This window comes from Polypterus senegalus, chromosome 4, assembly GCF_016835505.1.
Source record: "Polypterus senegalus isolate Bchr_013 chromosome 4, ASM1683550v1, whole genome shotgun sequence".
NCBI lineage: Eukaryota > Metazoa > Chordata > Cladistia > Polypteriformes > Polypteridae > Polypterus > Polypterus senegalus.
The window spans coordinates 192,679,487-192,700,195 of record NC_053157.1 but is presented as its reverse complement, the minus strand read 5'-3'; the positions used below and the strand labels follow the sequence as shown (position 1 = coordinate 192,700,195).

Genomic DNA, 20,709 nt, shown 5'->3' with positions numbered 1-20,709 from the left:
TTCTCAGGATGTACCAAACTGTAGATTTTGCCACTCATAATATTGTAGCAATTTCTTGGATGGGTTTTTTTCTGTTTTCACAGCTTAAGGATGGCTTCTTTCACCTACATAGAGAGCTCCTTTGACCGCATGTTGTCTGTTCACAGCAAAATCTTCCACATGCAAGAACCACACCTCAAATCAACTCCAGGCCTTTTATCTGCTTAATTGATAAGACATAGCGATGGACTTGAACACACCTGCCCATGAAATAGCCTTTGAGTCAATTGTCCAATTACTTTTGAGCCCCTGAAATTAAGGGATTGTGTTAAAAAATGCTTTAGTTGTCTCACATTTTCATGCAATCGTTTTGTTCACCCCACTGAATTAAAGCTGAAAGTCTGCACTTCAACTGCATCTGAGTTGTTTCATTTAAAATTCATTGTGGTAATGTACAGAACCAAAATAAAAAAAAGTTGCCTCTGTCCAAATATTTATGGACCTAACTGTAACTGTACATCATTTAGAGAAAATCACTTTCGGTGAAGCCATTAAAGATGGTAACACAATAATGCTGGTATACAAAAGTGTATTTATATTGAGACCATCCTACAGTAAAGGCAAAAGAAAGGTGTACACATATATTGGTCGACACTGAAGTAAATGTGAATGTAAAACAGCAATATTAAATGAAGGGATAAAAAATCAACTTTCACAAACATGTCAGACAATCACTTATAGATGGGATACCTGAAGCTTTCTTTAATCTTTAAATCTTAGTTTCATGGGAGAGTAGCAAAATGAAAGCCATTGTTAAATAACACTCATGAGGCCTCAAATACAATTTGCCTTTAGGCATTTGGGAAACTGAGATGAAGAAGAAGAAAATCATCTGATGAAGCAAAACTAAATTAATGTTTATACCTCAGTGCTAAGCTCTTTGTTTGATGCAGGCCTAATATCCCTTATTGTGACAGAACAGCATTCCTTCCATGAAATACTGCGATGGTTATAATGCAGGGAAGCAGTGATATGCTAATGAAGTGCTACAAAGTCAAGTAGAGTGCATAAAAAAGTGCACAGAAATCCTGCTGTACTCTATTAAAGATCTGGGACATGACAGAAAATACTTTTTTTTTTTGCTGAATAATGACCTGAAATAAATAGCCAAGGGAACAAGGTAGTGATTACAAAAACAAACAAATTAGAAAATGTACAGACCCGGCCATGGACATACAGAGATTGCAATAGGTACTTTTGCATTATATGTGAATGCACATTGAAACTTAATGGCCTGTAGCAGTGCAGCTAAAACAAAGCACAGTTCGAACGAGAAAATGCAGATGGGGCTGACCCAACAGTCCATGTCTAACTTGCAAAATCATGAAAATGTGTCTAAAGAGGAAGGGTAGAAAAAAAAAAGAAAAAAAAAAAAGAAGACACTTCAAGGTTGAGATGTGCAAAGCTGGTAAGGATGTTCAGTACACAAAAACACTCATGGATATATTGACTGCTAAAGGTAATCACTATGAGCGCTAACTCATAAGGAGTGAATACTTAAGAAAACTTGTTTTTTGTTGTTTATTTTTAACTGAACGATAAGTTTTCAAGTTTGAGCTATTTTTTCAAAAATATAAATATAACACTTTGACTTGAACAATGAAAAATGTTATTATCCTTTAACATGAAGACCTGAATAGGCTCATCTTCACTTTAAAATACTCAAGCAATCCAACTAAATGCATCATAATTTCGTTATGCAATACTCTAAAATAGGAATTGCACAAGATGGAGAAAACTAATCTTTGCAAATGACATCAATAGAATTACAATAATCAACCAATTGAAAAAAAAAAAAAACACCATAAGAAATGAAGCAGTTCAAAATGCTTTTGTGGATAGCCATGCTGAGTAAAACTCAATAACAGACAACTACACAAAAATGGAAAGACGAAGCTGTGAAAAAATAATACAAAAACAATGCCGGCAGTTTGATAAAAAGCAAAAAGAGACACCATCACTTACATCAAACTCATTGAGAGCTGCTGCCAACTCGCCAATACCCGCATGTCCATGTTTCTCGTCTGTAGGTGACGTAGCCTGAGCTGCACTTGAAATGCCAGCGATGGCTTCTTGTACTTGCTTAAAGACATAGTCTCGATTTGCTCTTGTAGCTGCAACATCAGGGTGGCGAAGGAAGGCCTGGGAAGCTGTGTACAACATGGTAGCATTCTTCTTAAGGGCACCACGGGCTGCTGCCATTTCATCTCTACAGTGAGGGTCTTTCAACTCCTATAAAAATAAACAAACACATGTAAGGTTAAGAAAGCATTATGAGCAAAACAAGCAAAAGAACCTGAAAACCTTTAAATAATCTTATCATAAAAGACAGTATAAAGTACAACTTTCTAAAATGCTCCCAAATTTTGGATATAAGAACACAAGTAAAATTTATTTATAAAGCATCTTTCACAGACATGACATTACAAAATGCTGTACAACAATAAATGTGCCATCCAAACATAACAAAACAAGAAAAATAAAAAAGAATAGAATAACAGGAACAAAACTAGAAATAAACTAAAAGTCCAAACAGAGACTACTCAGTTTGTTAAAAAGCCTGCTTAAACAAAATGAATTAAGTTGCTTACTAAAAGATTTAACTGACTGAACTGCATGCAACGCTAACAGAAGACCATTCCAGAGCCTTGGCTCAAAGGACTGAAAAGAACAATCCTCACATAGCTTATGTCAGGTACGAGGGATAACAAAAAGGCCCGGTTGCCCAGACCTAAGTGCCTGACAGGCTGTATGGCAGTGCAGGAGGCCAGTAATATACTCAGAGGCTTGTCCGCAGAGAGCTCTATAGGTAAGCACCAAAATAAAAATCTTAAATTGAATTCTATAATAAACCAGAAGCCAGTGCAAGTCATACAAGATGGGAGTAATATGCATTTTCTGAATAGACTGAGATAAAAAACCAAGCAGCTGCATTTTGGACTAACTGTAGCCAAGAAATAGAGGATTTATTCAGAGCAGTGTACAGTGCATTACAATACGCAAGACATGACAATATAAAAGCATGTACAAGCATCTCCAATTCTGGTGTTGAGACTACAGTCCACAATTTAGAAAGGTGTCTTAAATGAAAAAAACAAGACCGGCTAGCAGACTTTACATGTGAATCTAGGGTTGAAAACTGATCACTAAAAAAACCCAAATTGTGTACGTTTGACTTGGTTTATAAGCTGTTTATTGCATAATGGTAATGCTTTCTATTTGTCCATTCATTTTTTAAATAAATTGATTTACTGTATGTTTAGCATCACAAGATGCCAGGAGTCCAAATTTGGGTGCAAAAAAGGAACCATTTCTAGAGGTGGCAGCAGTCCATCACTGGGCAACTAACACACTATTTTCTAGTTAGTCTATTAGTTGCTCAGAGACATTATACTTTTAATGTTCCTGTATTTTATATTATAAAGCCAAAGGGAGACAGAGAATATTTCAGTTGCACTAGGTACAAATCAAGACCTTACCTAGGCTGTGGCACCAGTCTGTTGCAAGGTAACAAATATACTCTTAGCAGGAAAAAATGTTTGAACTAAATCTTTCCATTTATCCATTTTATGAGCCCACAATTACCAATACAAAGTTAATGGGAATTAGAGGCAATCACATGCAACACTGAGTAGACACAGACCAACTACAGGGATGATCAGATTTTAAGATTAAGTTTTACGACATTCTACTTTAATTACAAAATAAACTACAAGATTAAAATGGACATTTCAACCTTTTTTTCCCCAGTGTCCCTATTTTTTGTTCTTTTCCCTAAAACCTACTATGCTTCCGGTGGGCTATGACTTGCCTTTTCATGGAGACTTTGATATATGACCACTTTTCTTTTTATTTTTGACCCTGTGCAACTTTCTGAACTTAAACTTCTCCTCCACGCCATATTACTCAATCAAATTCCTTCTGTTGTTTATACCACTGTTCAAGCCAAAAAATAGCACGTTTTACCTTGCCTTCACTTCACATTCGGTGAAATACTGTTTTTTTACGTGCTTTTGCCATTGTCTTTTAACCAAACACTGAAAGAGGAAGGTGATATTTATATTGATTTACATATTAAAATATGCAAAATTCTTGGAGGAGTTGGGGTGCGAAAGCAGGCGTATGCATGTGCGTTACTTTTTTCGATACCTGGAATTTATGGAGCTGAAGTGTGTGGAAGTTGGCTTACGCATGGTTTTGTGCATACACACATTTCCACTTTTGTCCATATGCCATGTTTTAGTGTGAGTTCTACGCATGGCATTATGCATGAGGCCCCTAATGATTTATGAATGTTAAAATTGATATATTACTTTTGTCAATCAATCAATAGAAATTCATCTTTCAAGTTCAGTCAAGTCAAGGCTACCTTGAATTCAACCTCTACGAGATAATGTGGCCATTACGAGGAAACAAAGATGAGGTTTCAATGGCAAGCACTTGGTGTCTGTCTTCACACCCTGATGGTGCACACTACTCGAATTTCCTCATTTTTCTTTCTAGACGTTATTTATTCAATTGCTGTCTAAACTCAAGAGTAAATTTAGTTTTGTTGTGACCCGAAATCAATAACACAGAAAAATTGACCATAAATTCAGGAAAGGAGCACTTTAGAGAAGCCCACTTTAGTATATTAGGGTGAGGTGAGACCTGAGACAGACATGACCTGAGACTAAATGGACTTGTTGATTCAAAGTTGCTAAAGGACTTAAACTAAGAAAGAGTAATACAAAAGTCCGGTTTAGGTCTAAATTATTATACAGGTTTGTAAGAAGTGTAGCCCAGTATGTTAGAATATTAAGTTTCATAATCCAGAAATGATTTAAAAACAGACAGGAAGATACCATGGGCTAGCCTTTGGATGAAAGTTTGTGCTAAGGAGCTCATAGCATAATCATATGTGACGTTACTTGTGCCCTCACAGTCTCATAGGAAAGGATATCTTTATTGCATTTGAGCTATGCCTGAACAAGCAGGGAAAAAATGTAACCCTGTTGTATTTGAAATTCGTCAGAAAGTGTGATGTTCATACAGAGGCACTCTGATGTTCACAGAGATGGGCTATTAGGAACAGGCAATGTCTTAGAAATTCAGTGTCTGTCATTTGTCTTTGTAGAATCATTTGCCGCTCAGTTACAAGAAGGCTCCTCTGTAATCATTAAAGCAGAGGAACAATGTTTCTCATCCTGCTGTGATTTTTCCATGATGACTCTGGAATTAAATAGCCGACCTCCTATGATGTGCTGAATCTGAAAGCAATGATTTTGTCAAGGCTTTCTTTTTGATCTCATCCTTCAGTCTAGCAAGCAATATATTGAACTTGTATATTTTTTTTAATTCAATGTGCAAAATATACAGTACCTCCCTCCACATCTTACTAGGATAATTTATCTTTAAAGCTTTGGTTGACCGTAAAACTGGTGGGTTTTGTGAATTTATAATTAAAGAGTTCTGTTCAATTATTCTATGCAGGGTGCATTTGAGATGATGTTCCTGACACATGTAGACTTTTTAATATCACCATGCGATAGTTGGCTTGACAAGGTCTCTCCAGTACATGAAATTACTGCTATATGCTCATGTCTAATTTTTCTTTTTCCTTTCCACATTCAGTGGCCGATCTTACACGTATCTTAAATAGGCCTTTATTTCCGTGGATAGATTTTTACTTCTTTGATAATGTCCTGAATAATTTTAGTTACTCTCAGTCCAAAGACCTGACACTTGACAGCTGTGCAACAAAGTGGTTACTTCCGATATTCAAAATACATTAGTTTTTGGTCTTTCTGTAATAGCCTCTCAAACCCAATTCAACCATGTTGCTTATTCCATTACAGTATCATAGGACTCTGGTAGTTATCCACTATATGAAATACAATATCCAGACTATGCATGGGCTGTCAGTGCATCACATTCAACACCTTCTCGTAACAAGTCAGGTTGGTAAATGGGAGTAAACTAGAGTATAAAGAGAAAACCCAATAGGCATAATGGAAGAACATACAAACTCCACATAAAAAGTCATTATGCAGGGACTCAAGAGGTGTAAGGCAGCAGGGCCAGCCACCACTGTATAATGTTTAGCACATGAAATACTCTGTAGTACTTCACCTTCTGATAGAGAAATATTTACTAATAATAATAATACATTTTATTTATTTGTAGGTGCCTTTCTAAACACTCAAGGACACCAAACAATAGATAAAATACACAATATAAACAAAAATAAAAATACAAAAATTAAAATCAATAGGAGCAATTGTAGTCAAAAAGAAAAAGCAGTCTTAAACAAATGTGCTTTAAGTTTAGATTTGAAAAGTGAGAATAAATCAATATTTCTAAACTATAAAGGTAATGAGTTCCAGAGCTGGGGAGCGCAGTAACTGAATGCTCTGCTCCCCATGGTGGTAAGATGGACGAAGGGGACAGTAAAGTGGATAGAAGAAGAGGCTCTAAGGGTGCAGGAGGGAATGGCAACAAGTAGGAGGAGATCGGACAAATAAGAATGTGTAAGGTTGTGGATAGCCTTAAAAGTTAACAGAAGAATTTTGAATTCAATTCGGAACTTGACTGCTGCAAGTCAGGAGTGATATGGTGAATAGATGGGGTTCTAGTAATGATGTGGGCAGCTGAATTCTGGACCAGTTAAAGCTTCTAAAGAGATTTGTGAAAAAGACTATAATCCAGACGAGAAGTGACAAGGCTATGAACAAGGATAGCAGTGGTGTGGGGAGTGAGTGAGAGAGGGGCGAATACGATTAATGTTACGCAGGTGGAAGTATGCAGACTGGGAGATTTTATTGATGTGGGACTGAAAAGACAGAGTACTATCAAGGATGCCACCCAGACTCTTAACCTCTGGGGAAGGGGAAACAGAGGAATTAGGGTGGAAAATGTTCAGCTTTGGATAATGTTGATTTTGTACCAATGAGGAGAACCTCAGTTTTGTCACTATTTAATTTAAGAAAATTTGAAGAAAACCAGGATTTAATTTCTGCTATGCAATCAATAAGCGAGGAAAAAGGAAAAAGTAGGTTTGCTAGTGAGGTAGAGATGGGTGTCATCAGCGTAACAGTGGAAGCTAATGTTATACTTACAAAAGATATTGCAGAGGGGAAGGAGGTAAATAATGAAAAGGAGGAGTCCCAGGACAGAGCCTTGGGGTACACCTGAAGTAACAGAGGTGGTTTGGGGTGTAAAAGTTTTAAGCTGAATGAACTGAGCCTAACAGATAGTATCTGAACCAATCTAGTGGAGTGTAGGTAATGCCAATCGAAGATAATCTATTGAGAAGAGTGGTGTGACAAATAGTGTTGAATGCCACACTCAGATCAAGGAGGATGAGAATAGTACTTAAACCAGAATCAGCTGCCATAAGGAGGTCATTAGTAATTTTCATAAGTGCCGTTTCTGTGCTATGGGAGGGGTGAAAACCAGACTGGAACTATTCATAAAGATTATTTTGAGATAAAACAGAATGAAGTTGAATAGTCACAATATTATTTCAAGAATTTTAGAAATAAAGGGTAGATTAGCAATAGGACAGAAATTACTGAAATTAGTAGGATCAGAATTGGGGTTATTGCAGCAGTTTTAAAAGATGAAGGAACAGTTCCAGTGGTGAGAGAGGAGTGAACTAAAGCAGAAATAAGGTGGACCAGAGTAGGAAGACAGGCTTTAACCAGAACTGGGGCAAAGGGATTCAGTCGACAGGTGGATAGACTTACAGGCGAGATCTGAGATTTCTGAGAAAGTATGCATCTACCCTGTATAGGCTATTAGGAATGTCAGTGAGCTACAGATTTATGACACGTCCCTCAGACTAGTCTGGATCAATAGCCATGGCTGAATCTGTACACAAAAAAAAAAGGTTAAATGACCCCAGTAGAATGTTAGAATTACATGTATTAATATATTACGTCATCTAGAGGAGGTTATGTCCACAGGTTAAATATAATTACAACTTAAATGATGGTGTGTGTGTCACCTGCAAGACAGAAAAACAAATAGTAGAGAAAAAACTCAAGGATGCTTTACTAAATTATTTCAATTAAGCGAAACAGGGAAAAAACTGGACAAAAAGGCAAAAGCTATTAAACAACCAAATGAGTAAAAGTTGGCCAGTCATGTTCTCAAAAAGAAATTAGATAAAAGAAAAAAGTAAAATTACAAATGCAGAAGATTAAATGGATTGAACAAGGTTAGTATAATTGTGGTCTCAGAGATGGTTGATGATAAGTTAGGCTAGGCTAACCCACCTACTATTTAACAAAGTGAGAATTAGTAGTAAAAGAATGAGACTGGGTAATTGTAATATTTGTGCAGTCTGGACAATAAGCAAAGTAATAATACATTCCTTGCTACTCAAAGTGATTTACAAAGATAGTGGGGAGGCACTTCAACCACCATCAATGAGTATCATTCATTGGGATGATGTGGCGGCAGCCATTCTTGAGGCAGCACACTCACCTCATATTAGGTACTGGGCAGTGAAGGGGATGGACAAAGCTGGAAGCGGCAGGCCTTTGGGGAACACTTTACTCTTTTCAAAAGATGCCCAGGAATTGTTTTATGACCACAGACAGTCGGGACCTCTGTATTACAGCTCACCTGAAGGACTGCCTTATTTTTTTCAAGAGTGTCCCCATCACTGAGGCATTGGGATCCAGACACACACCACAGAGTAAGCATCTCCTGATGGCCTCACCAACACCTCAACCAGAAGCAACTCAAGCGTTCTTGGCTGGTCTCCCCATCCAAGTACTTGCCAGGACTAAGCACGCTTAGCTCCAAGCAGATTTCCTATATTGAAGTGCAGGCTTGCTGGAAAAATAATTTAGCAGAAAGAATGTCTAGTGGAATCGCAGTTGTTAGCAATGACTGAAGAGAATGGTGGAACATTAAGAACTACAGAGTTTATGTTATTGCAAAAACAAATACAGTTATGGTTTACAATGGATAATGTTACTTGTCACGTCAAAGCTTTACTAAAAGAGATAATACATTTATACAAAATTGAAGCTAGTTTAAAAGAAAAAAAAAAATGTATCCATGAAGGTAAATAATAAAAAAGACCATGGTGCTCTTCTCCCACTTCAGAAACAGCATGAAGTATTAATACAAGCCCTAAAAGTGATTAAAACAGTCGTAGCACAGTTGGAGGAGGGCAGCATAATTGTGAAAACAGAATAAAAATACAACACAATCACTGTGTCAGCCCAAAATAGATGAACGGCTCTTGGAAGCTAACTGTGGATTACCAATCTTTGTATAAATGTGTGGATGAGTAAATGCAGCTACTGGCTAATCGTTCCATTATATCCATGGTCTTGAAGCTTAAATGTGCTTTATTTTAGGTAACTGACATGTCTATTGATTTTGAGTCAATATCATTACATCCAGATGTACAAGCACGGTTTGCCTTCACTACTGGGGACAGAAAGCATGTATGGACTTATTTACCTTAAAGGTCTTATAATATTCCAACTGTGTAACACATGGCATTAAAACAGCATTTAAGAGAAATGGAACAATTTTCTAAATCAGTGGTAATTCATTAAGTATAGAACAATTTAAAATCATCTGTGCCCATTGCAGATTTTATTATTTGCTTGGGAAAGTTGTTAATGTATCAGCAAAAGAAAGAACAATAGCCTAGTATGAATAATGCCCAATTGTGTAATAAAAAAGTATATTTAGGTGGCTTGATTTTACATGGGAAAGTAAAATTATAATGGACAGTGAACAAACGAGTGCAGGAGCTTATGTACATTAGACAATACAAGAGTGAACCTGGACATCCAACAGCTACCCAGGAGTTCCAGATCTCTAAAAGCTAATATTCATTTTACATCTGATTTACTGCGGTGGGCTGGCGCCCTGCCCAGGGTTTGTTTCCTGCCTTGCGCCCTGTATTGGGTGGGATCGGCTCCGGCAGACCCCCGTGACCCTGTAGTTAGGATATAGCGGGATGGATAATGGATAGATGTCTGATTTAATACTTCCAATAGCTGATAAAATCAGTTCAGCATGTTTTCTCACAGTTTAAAGATGTGAACACTTGCATGTACTTAGCCTATCAGTGATAATAAAATCTTTCACCAGTTACACCTTGAACTGAAAATGGAAGGGACTACTTCAAGTAATACTGCATATGGATTCATCTGTCAAAGTTCTTGGATTCACCAATCTCCCTTTAAAACTTCTCTGATCAATAAGTAGAACAAAAAGTACACTGAGGGTACCTGTGTGGACCAGGGTGAGATGAACCCACTTCCTTAGTTTCCCAGCTGAGCACTGGTCTAGAGGCAGACAGTGGAAAAATAGTGCTTTGCTTCAACACTACTTTTGCATTCAAAATCTATGTATTGTAGATTGTATAATCATACTGCTGTATGATCTCCAGAAGATATACTGCATTACCTAGATGCTTTTAAAAGCTGGAAATTATGACTATTACCCATGTACTGGACAGTAAATACTAATTTTTCTTTGAAAAGGTTGATCATGACGGTACATTATTCTCTACCTATTTGAGACTGCAGCTGGATTAAATGAAGGATGCTAGATGCTTTATACTCACTGCTCCGATATGCATGCGTGTTTCACGTTAAATGACTTTTGGTTACTTTCTATTGATTACCTCCATTCTTGTACTGCCTCTCTTTTAAAGACACCATCTGTTAGGATATGTCATTGTCTAACAACCTGCTTATCTATTCAAAGAGACTCTCTTGCGGCTTCAGCAGCATCTCCGGTATGACAGAAATATAATTTAACTCTTTGATGTACAAACTTAGATAAGGAAGCCATCTGTTGGGATGTGTTATTGATTAACAACCTGTTTGTCTTATTAAAGAGTTTCCGACTCTTTGTGATAAATATTCCCTTTTGGAAAAGCAATTTTGAGCTTGTCTGAAACTACACTAAGACACCGTGCTGCTAACTACAGGAGCTCTGTTAAATAAAAGCTAAGTCTAATACAGAGTCCTTAATCTCTTCTTTTACAGAATCTGAAAAAAAAAAAACAGTTTGAATGGATTCAACAGAACCAACCATAGGTGAAGCAAATACTTCACAACAATTATGTTTCATTTTCGAACTTGCTTGCAGTACTAGGGTGTTGTACCATGTTAGCCATTATGAACGTAATGAGAAGTCAAGCAAAATGACACCTTTTATTGGCTAACTAAAAAAATTACATGCTTGCATATTGTAATCTTTTTAGTTAGCCAATAAAAGGTGTCATTTTGCTCGACTTCTCATTAACTTGCTTGCCCAATACTGGAAGCCAGTGCTTATCTTAAAAAACAATGGACACAAACTGGACAGAGCTCGGACTCATCAATGCACATTCCCACACTTGATCATACAGCACCAATTCAGATTCACAATTTAACCAAATCAGCATTTTTTTTGGATGCAGGAATTTTTCAAAAATGAACACAGATACATTCAGATTATAGAGATGCTATTTAAACCAAGTCTCCTGCAGTTGAGTAACAACATTACCATCAAAATATTTAATTATAACTTAATTGTAAAGAGTTTCACCAAGACTGCTGCCCAGATTATGGCAAAGCATAATATTCTCTAACCTTTTTCTTGTAATGCCACCCTTAGGATCCTGAACTGAAATAAGGTTGATTTGATAAAGGATGGATGGGAAACATGCTGAAAGTCTGCTGTTTAAGAATAGTGCCAGCTTAAGCAACTCAAGGGTAAAATAAACAAGAGTATACTGAAGACACACTGCACATGACTTAAAATAAAATGAACAGGCTAAGTACAGCAAGTCCTAATATGTAAGGTTCAGAGAGGCAATTAGTGAGTTTCCAGCAAACTAAAATGGTAGAGATAACAAGAGGGAACCATTTCTAGATTCTCAGAGCCGAGAATCACACACCAATCAACTTTTGCAAAACTAATGATGTAGTAGTAGTAGGGTGTTGTAGTATGTTAGCCATTATGGACCCAATGAGAAGTCAAGCAAAATGACACCCTTAATTAGCTAACTGACCAGGTTACAATATGCAAGCTTTCGAAGCAACTCAGGCCCCTTCTTCAAGCAGTTTAATATTGTTGGCTACAGCAATAATCATGCATCTGTGTCTGAGTTTTGTATGTAAGTTGCTGTCACTTAGGTCCAGACTGGTCTGGTTAATTGTTTGCATGTCATATAATTGTTAACATGCCTGCCTCTCTTTTTTTGATTGAAGGAGTATTAATAACAGATACATTATCGACTTTCAGCACAGAATGGGGACAATATATTGGCTCAGGGAGTTTACTATAAATAAATGACCAACTGGTTCAAGAATGTCACAGGTGAAAAACAATGCCAATTTGATTTTATATGTTTTCCCATTCAAACAAACTTTTTCAGATCATTTTCTCGAAGTTTCTCATCCATCCTGAAATATGAAAAATGCATAACTCTTTCCTATTGGCCATGAGGAGCTTTTATCAGCCATAGGTGAGGATTGTTTAAAGAGCAAGCCTTAAGTAAATGAGAAAGCGAAAAGAAAGAGAAAAAACAAACCAGACATCTCTGTCTGGACAGAGAATGAGGTACAACTACTTTGAAGGTTACAAACTAGTTTAATGTTGTCAAAGCCTTGTAAAATATAAACTGGAAGCCCTGCCATAATGAAAAGTCACATTAGATGTCAACCGATGAAGAAAATATAAGAAAGGACAAACCCCTCAATAAAGATGGCAGTAATTACAAGAATAAGTGATCATATGACAATCATATGAAATTTTTTCCATGCACACATTTCAAGTTAAGATATGCCATTTTCATATTTCTAAACTTTGGTACATATAATCAACAATATTAGTATTCAACAGTCCAAAACACCATTTCACAGAGGATGGAAGGACAGAATTAATAAAAAAAGAGGCATTTACAAATATATGTGTGTTAATGTGGAATAAGTGTTTCGAAAACCTAGGAAACTATGTTGACAACTGAATCTCAAGCAAACTATATTGTTGTGTATATCTACATATATTGTGACACTTTATGACCTAATCTTTTATTTTTGAAAATTTTACAAAGAAAATGTGTTAAAGAGTAAAAAAGATCATTTTATTTCTTCTTAGATATCATTAATTACAATATTATTTCTCTTTGACAAGCTACTCACATGCTCAGAAATCCTTTAACGCAGTTTATGGTATCAGCAAGGTCAGCAATACCATTATCACCCCGCTGCTAGACGATATGAAGGGTCCCTCTGAGCCATCCTTAGTAATCGCACTACAGACACAGTCTCAATAAGACATTGTCTACTCTTCAGCTCTAACCTCAGACACACTTTGCCCAGTGTTTTTCACTCTCTGCAGAGGTTCCACTTTTCAGGTGCACCTCCAAGTATTTACAACCATGGCATGTCATCTGGAGTTGGTATATATGCTGTAAACAGAACTTTTTTTTAGTAAGTGCTAGCTTCTTTTGTCTCTGAACTGGATACGTAGGTTAGAAAGTAAATGGATGGTTTAATATATGTTTTATGAAAAGCTTCCTGAGGGAGACACTGCAACACTGAGTGTTGAATTAAATTTAGGGTCATGGCGGTGTGAAGATTAGAGCCTATCCAGGCAGCATTTGGTTCAAGGCAGGAAACACTTTCAGTCATTTGCAGGGCCCCCACTCACAAAGATGTCATTTAAATGTATCAATTAATCTAACACATTTTTCATTTCCAAAATTAATTGCTGGATTTTAATGCAGTGTTATGTATACAAAAAAATGTAGCTAAAGCTAAAGAACACAGTACAGTTGAACAGAAAGCTTTAAAATATTCTACTATGTGGCGATTCAGTTTAACAGCTGTCCACAAGGTGGCGACATTACCACAAGAAAGAAATGCACATCCTAAAATATCCTTTTGCTTTGGGTTCCTCAGATAGATAGACAGATACAGACAGAGAGAGAGAAAGAAAAAAAAATAGATATTGTATATATAAAAAAAAGTCCTAATAATTCATAACATGGGTACCGAACTATTATATTAGTAGTATAAAGTTTGTAAATTGAAGAAGAAAAATAGAAGTAGTGGCGAATCAAAGAACACCAAGAAGAAATCAGCATTCTGGTAGACGTTTGGAAAACTCGGGCCTTTAAGGAATCCCATCCAGGTTTTTTTTTTTTTCTGGCCTATGGTTAAGTAGACTTCATTATCCTAGAGGGTAAATTTGTTTGCAGCACAAGAGTGCAAAAACATAAGACATTGATTTTGCACTCAGCACAACATCCTACAACCAGTGTTATCCTTGGTATAAGCACAGAATACATCTGCACCTAAGAGTAAATTTCCTTTAATAGTATGCAACAATAAAAATTCAGCAGGATCCCTACAGTTAAGAGAATTCATAATGCTTATAGCTCTGAGAATAAGAGAGCACTTAAATCTGTTTCTATATACCTTTGAGGACTGATCAGCAGCCTGATGGCAACAACTGATATTTAGGGAAAAGAGGATGGCTACTGTCTGACAATACTGAGTCACCCTTCTTTCTAACTTTTACAGCTTAGTAACACAGGTCTGCTGCACATCAATAATTTTACTGCCAATTTTTAAAATGTTGCTTAGACATTTATGAACTTATGAAACTGACTGCAAGAATGAATTGCATCTTTAATTAAACATTCAAAAATGTAGACTCTTCATAGTATGTATTGCTTTAAATCAAAAAGCAGGAAGTAAACAATCCTAATACAGCAATAACAAAAAAGTTAAAAAATGTATATTTGTAATACTGTTTTTCAAAGAATTAGCATGTAGCATGTTCTCTCCAAGTTTGTGTGACCTTTCTCCTGCAGTTCACATGCACACTGATGCTTTGACTGGTGACTGCACAATGTCCAGGAATAAATTGTCTTGGCAAGGTCTACGGCATCCTATTATCCAAAAAATCTAATTACATTCTGTGCATTAAAGAAAAAAGGAAATGAATTATCATACATGGAATAATTTAATAACATAAGATATTAATTTTATAAAAAGTTTTGGCCCCTCCTACCATCAAACCTGTGACATCAGTGCACTCATTTAATGATAAAATAAGTGGCCTAGTCTGCTAACCTAAAAGAATATTCAAGTAGGTTGTAAACTTTAGTCACTTTTTTTCATTTTTGGGCCGGTGAGAGACATGCAGTCTTCCACAGATGAGACAATCGCATTTCAGTGTGTCATTCCATTTGTTTCCCAAAACAGCTCATAAACCTCACAATATAAATATATATATATATATATATATATATATATATATATATATATATATATATATATATATATATTTGTCTGAATGATTACCGGCCAGTGACACTCACCCATGAGTGACCATGGTACATTTTATTTCCAGTATACCAAACACATTACCGTGCACTCATATTGACATTGAACACAATCTCCTCAGCCATCTACACAGCACTAACCCACTGTGACAAATTAACACACGTCAGAACACTGTTTATTTTCTTTAGCTTGATATTCAATAACGTCACCAACTACACTCGAGCTTGCAGTGAAGCTAAGGCACTGAGACTGAGCACCATCCTGCATTAACTGGATGAAGTACTTCCTTAGTGGTACATGTTAGGCTGCCAAACTTGCAGAGTGCATGTGCATTTAAAAGTCTTACTTTGAACACCAGAGTTGCTCCAGGACAGTGTGTTCAGCCCATTTTCATGCAATTGTATTGTTAAGAATGGCAGACACTCTATCATCTTAGGGATCCACATCACTTAAGATATTTCATGGTTCTTCTATAGACATAGCTTGTTATGAAGATTCAGAGGTTCTTTCACATTTTGAGAATCTGTTCCACATATCCTCACTAATTTCTATAGATGCACAGTGGGCTAGCTGGATCACAGCATGTTCTCAAGGGTCAAAAGACTCAACAGCGAGTAATAAAATAATTATTGCATAAATGGAGCCATGTTTCCATTCATTTATGACAAAAGTTGCTCAAAGAAAGTCACTTCTATCCCCATAGACACCACACAACCCAGGAACAAAGTTTTTGCCTACCTGCCATCCAGTAAGTGATACCTTAGGTTTCAATGGATGACCAGCAAACTACAAAACAATTTTTAGCCATGGGCCATTATAAAGTTAACTTACATGTACTTGTCTGTTTGTTCTGTGACCAAGACTCATTTATGCAAACACCTGCATTGCAAGTCACATGCACTGCTGATTCACTGTTAATGATTGCAAGGAATGCACCGAAGGTTTATATCTAATACTTATATTTCTTGTTAATCTGATACTTCTGCAAGTTTTTTGATATTTATACCAATAATGTATTTGCCTTTACTTTAATTTGTCAGTTGCATCATGTCTTTGTTCCAATAATGGCAAGGCAGCTTTATTTTTATAGCACCTTCTATAACAGTAATTCAAGGTAACTATACAGATAACTATAAGAAAAACAAGTGAAAAATAAAATATCAAAAGCAGAAGAAATAAATCAATAAACTACAGTATGCCTGAATTTAAATTTAATAAAATCAAGTATGAACAGTAAACATAAGAAAATGTTATAAAAAATATACTTAAAATCCAAACTAAAAAAATATGCTTTAAGGGCAGATTTAAAAACAGTAATAGTCTCAGCATTACGAACCAAAGGTGGTAAGCTATTCAATACAGTAATCCCTCCTCGATCGCGGGGGTTGCGTTCCAGAACCCCGCGATAGATGAAAATCCGCGAAGTAGAAACCATATATTTGTATGGTTATTTTTATATATTTTAAGCCCTTATAAACTCTCCCACACTGCTAATATTATTAGAGCCCTCTAGAAATGAAATAACACCCTTTAGTCAAAAGTTTAAACTGTGCTCCATGACAAGACAGAGATGACAGTTCTTTCTCACAATTAAAAGAATGCAAACATATCTTCCTCTTCAAAGAATGCGTGTCAGGAGCAGAGAATGTCAGAGAGAGAGAGAGCGAGAGAAAAGCAAACAATCAAAAAATCAATACGTGCTTTTGGGCTTTTAAGTATGCCGAAGCACCACGATAAAGCGGTATTTTTTAGAGGAGCGTCCGTATCTTCTAAGCAAACAGCCTCTGTACAAACAGCCCCTCTGCTCACACCCAGTCGTCAGGAGCAGAGAATATCAGAGAGGGTGAGAGAGAGACAAAAGCAAACAATCAAGCACCGCACGGGAAGCATATCTTATATCATTGAGGAGTTTTAGTTAATATGTAATACATGCTCTGGTTGGGTAGCGTCTAAGCCATCCGCCAATAGGGTCCCTTGTATGAAATCAACTGGGCAAACAAACTGAGGAAGCATGTACCATAAATTAAAAGACCCATTGTCCGCAGAAATCTACGAACCAGCAAAAAATCCATGATATATATTTTGATATGCTTAGATTTAAAATTCGCGATAGAGTGAAACCGCAAAAGTCTAAGCGCGATATAGCGAGGGATTACTGTATATGCAAACACTCTTTATACCTGCTGAGATTTTTTTTCACTTGAGGATTACATAATAGGCCAGCATCCAAGGATTTTAATGACCGAGAAGAGTTATAAAAACATAATAAATTCATTAAATACTTTGAGGTCAGAAAATTAATTTCATTATAGGCCAGTAGTAAAATGTTATAGTCCATCCGGAATTTGACTGGTAGCCAGTGTAAGGCAGCCTAAGACAAGACTAATATGTTCCCTTTCCTTAGTCCTTGTAAGAACTCTGGCAGAGGCATTTTGAATCAGCTGAAGTTTACTCAGCACCTCAGTGGAACACTGAGTCAGCAGTACGTTACAGTAATCAAGTCTACAAGATATAAAAGCATGCATTAGTTTTTTCAGCATCATTGACCGACAACATATTTCTGATCTAAGGAAGGTTTGTGATGAAAAAGGGCAATTTTACAGATCAGAAGTACATAGAGCTTAAAAGACAGTGTCACACATGTGCATATGGGAGGCAGTCAATGGGCTTAACTAGGGATGGAAAGCCGGGTCAGGGGTTGGCAAAATGCACTAATGTCTTTTCATGCCCCCACTGCAGACCATCTAATGGGAAAAGCACCTGAAGGCAACCAGGTTTCACTTTCTCCTATAGACCATGCACTCTTACTGATCTCATTTCCACCTGTTTCTCTGACCCTTCTCTTCCTTCCCTCTACCTATAAAACCAGCCCCTTACCTCTTCTATCTAGTCCTGTTCTGGACTCAGTCTTGAAAGACTACTTGGTGGCGAATCCACCTTTGCAGCAGAGAGTTTACATATACAGGGTGGATCCTCAAACCTTTTTATATTTGTCTTGTGCTTCTTTTAAAACAAGTTTAAATGGAAGACAACACTTTGGTATTTTAGCAGTGTTATTTAAAACAACAGAACAGCCATCAAGGCAAACAGTGGAAATGCCAAGATCACTTCCAACATTCTTAGAGCCAATCAATAAAGTCTCAGTTTTATCAGCATTGAGAAGGAGAAAATTTGTTAACATCCAAGCCTTAAATATTAATAACAATAGTATTATCTCCACATTTTACATACTATTGCATCAGCAGCAGTAACAACAAACCGGTTCAGGTTTCTGTAAGGAATAATAACAGTAAATTAGTTTGCACGTTCTCCCCTTGCCAGCATGGGTTTGCTCTGGAGCCTCCGGTTTCCTTCTACAATCCAATGACTTATAGGGTTAGGTGAACTGGTGGTCCTAAATTGGCCCTAGTTTGTACTTGGGGGATGCGTGTGTGTGTATATGTGCCCTGCGATGGAATGGTGCATGTTCAGGGTTTGTACCCTGCCATGCGTACTGTGCCAGCTGGGATAGGATCCAGTAGACCTCTGCGACCATTTTCAGAACAAATCTGGTTAGAGAATGACTGACTGAACTGAATTAATTTGAATAGTATGATTTAAAAGTGAGTATGAAGCAAACTTTTATTGATAGTGTCTTTCATAGAAAAGATTTTATAAAGCAGCTGACAACCCTAATTTGAACAATGCATGAAAATATGCAACAACAATATTCAAATGTACAGACAGGTCATTGAAGAAACAGGGTGCATTGCTAGGGCATATTTATGGATGGATGCTATGAATTTTATGAGGGTACAGAGAGAGTAGCCAGTGCAATGATGTTCACTAAGTAGAATGCAATACCATGTGGGAAGGATCAGAAGGTCGATACATGAGGCTAATTCAAATTTCCAATTGCTTTGTTAGATCCACAGAAGAGCATCTAAATGTATTCTTGTTGATAACTGTTGTGCAGAGCATTGTGATGGTTTTCATAGATTGCTAGTAGTGAACCATTGTCTGCTGCCCTTGAGAACACTTTGTCTAAAGGACTCTTAAATCCTGCCTCTAATTTCATTTCACACTCAGCCCACTAGCATTCAAACTGATAGCTCTTTCACAGCCGGATGCTTTTATTCATTCTTCTCACTTCACCTTGTTTCATGTATTGTTACCTCACGCACAAAGCACTGCAATTATCTACTTGTCTAATTCCTTTCACTTTCTCACACACAAACACACAAACTCTTTCTCATTCTGTTGGTCAATATGTCTTCTTGTCGACTCTGAGAGTTTGCCTGATGCAAACTGCCATTTGTTTGTTTTAATTTAATTTTATTTTATTTTTTTTAGATTATACCTTATCGACACCAGCATGGCTCTTTTCATTACCTCAGGGAATCAATTTCTACAAAAAATAAAAATGAGATAAACTACTCAAACAGATCAAAAAGGCTTTCTTAGCTGTACAGATTACCAGGAATTGAGGTTTTGTCCCTTTTCTGTGGCTGTTTAATGAAGCAGGGATATTCATTCAGATACCATACCTGAAACATTTAATTTTCTATCAGAATTATTCAAAAAATGCAATCAGCATGACATTCACACTGCCATGTTCTTAAAAAAAGAGAATATTTCACTTTAATATTGTTTATTGAAGTTAAGCAGGCTACAGAGTCACAGTCGTTTGGCCCCATTAGAGGAGAGTGTACAAAAAGAATTAGTGCTATTTTAGCTTGGTCAACTGTATAAATTTTGAACATTTCCATAGTTGTATTATTTGCAACTATTTTGACTGCTAGAGAGAGTTATTTTACATTTCTCTTGTCATTTTGTGATCTCATTTTATATTACAGGGTTATAGGCAGCTAGAGCAACCAGAAGTGATGTGAGTCCATGATTAGGCACATACATGAGCAAAAAACATTTATTGATCTACTAATCTATTTAAAATCAGTTTAACTGAATTGGGTGTTTCTGGGGGGCATAGTGTACCCTGACCACAAGAGGTCTATTGCAGAAATAAACTTTGAACGAAATTTCACACTCACACACCTTATCACAGAAGTCCAAACTAGAATATTGAATAAACATTTGATGGAGTGTGACAAAACACACAATAAACACAAAGAAGATATGTAACCTATCCAATAGCCAGGGGGATTAAGCCTTGTTTAGTCATACCCATAGAAGCAGCAGGCTTGGTTATTTTTCCTTTGTTTATTTGTCGATTGTAATTCACCTTCTGTGTATACTTTACTGTAAATGTTTTGAAAAAAATGTGCCATTTTTTGTCTGCTGTCTATTCCATACAGGCATTTTGCCTAGATGGAGAAAGCTGTAAACAGGGTGCTTTCTACACATTATACAATACAGAATATATTTA

At 36.6% G+C, this 20,709-nt stretch overlaps 1 protein-coding gene across 2 annotated transcripts in view; it reads right to left on the bottom strand.

Annotated features, from left to right (window-relative positions):
- ctnna2 (catenin (cadherin-associated protein), alpha 2) overlaps positions 1-20,709 on the bottom strand; it is a 1,795,296-nt gene that overhangs the window by 1,297,487 nt on the left and 477,100 nt on the right. For both annotated transcript variants that reach the window (XM_039751821.1, XM_039751823.1), the window contains exon 6: positions 2,005-2,271. In XM_039751821.1, the coding sequence (XP_039607755.1) occupies positions 2,005-2,271 (267 nt within the window). The remainder of the gene's footprint in view (positions 1-2,004; positions 2,272-20,709) is intronic.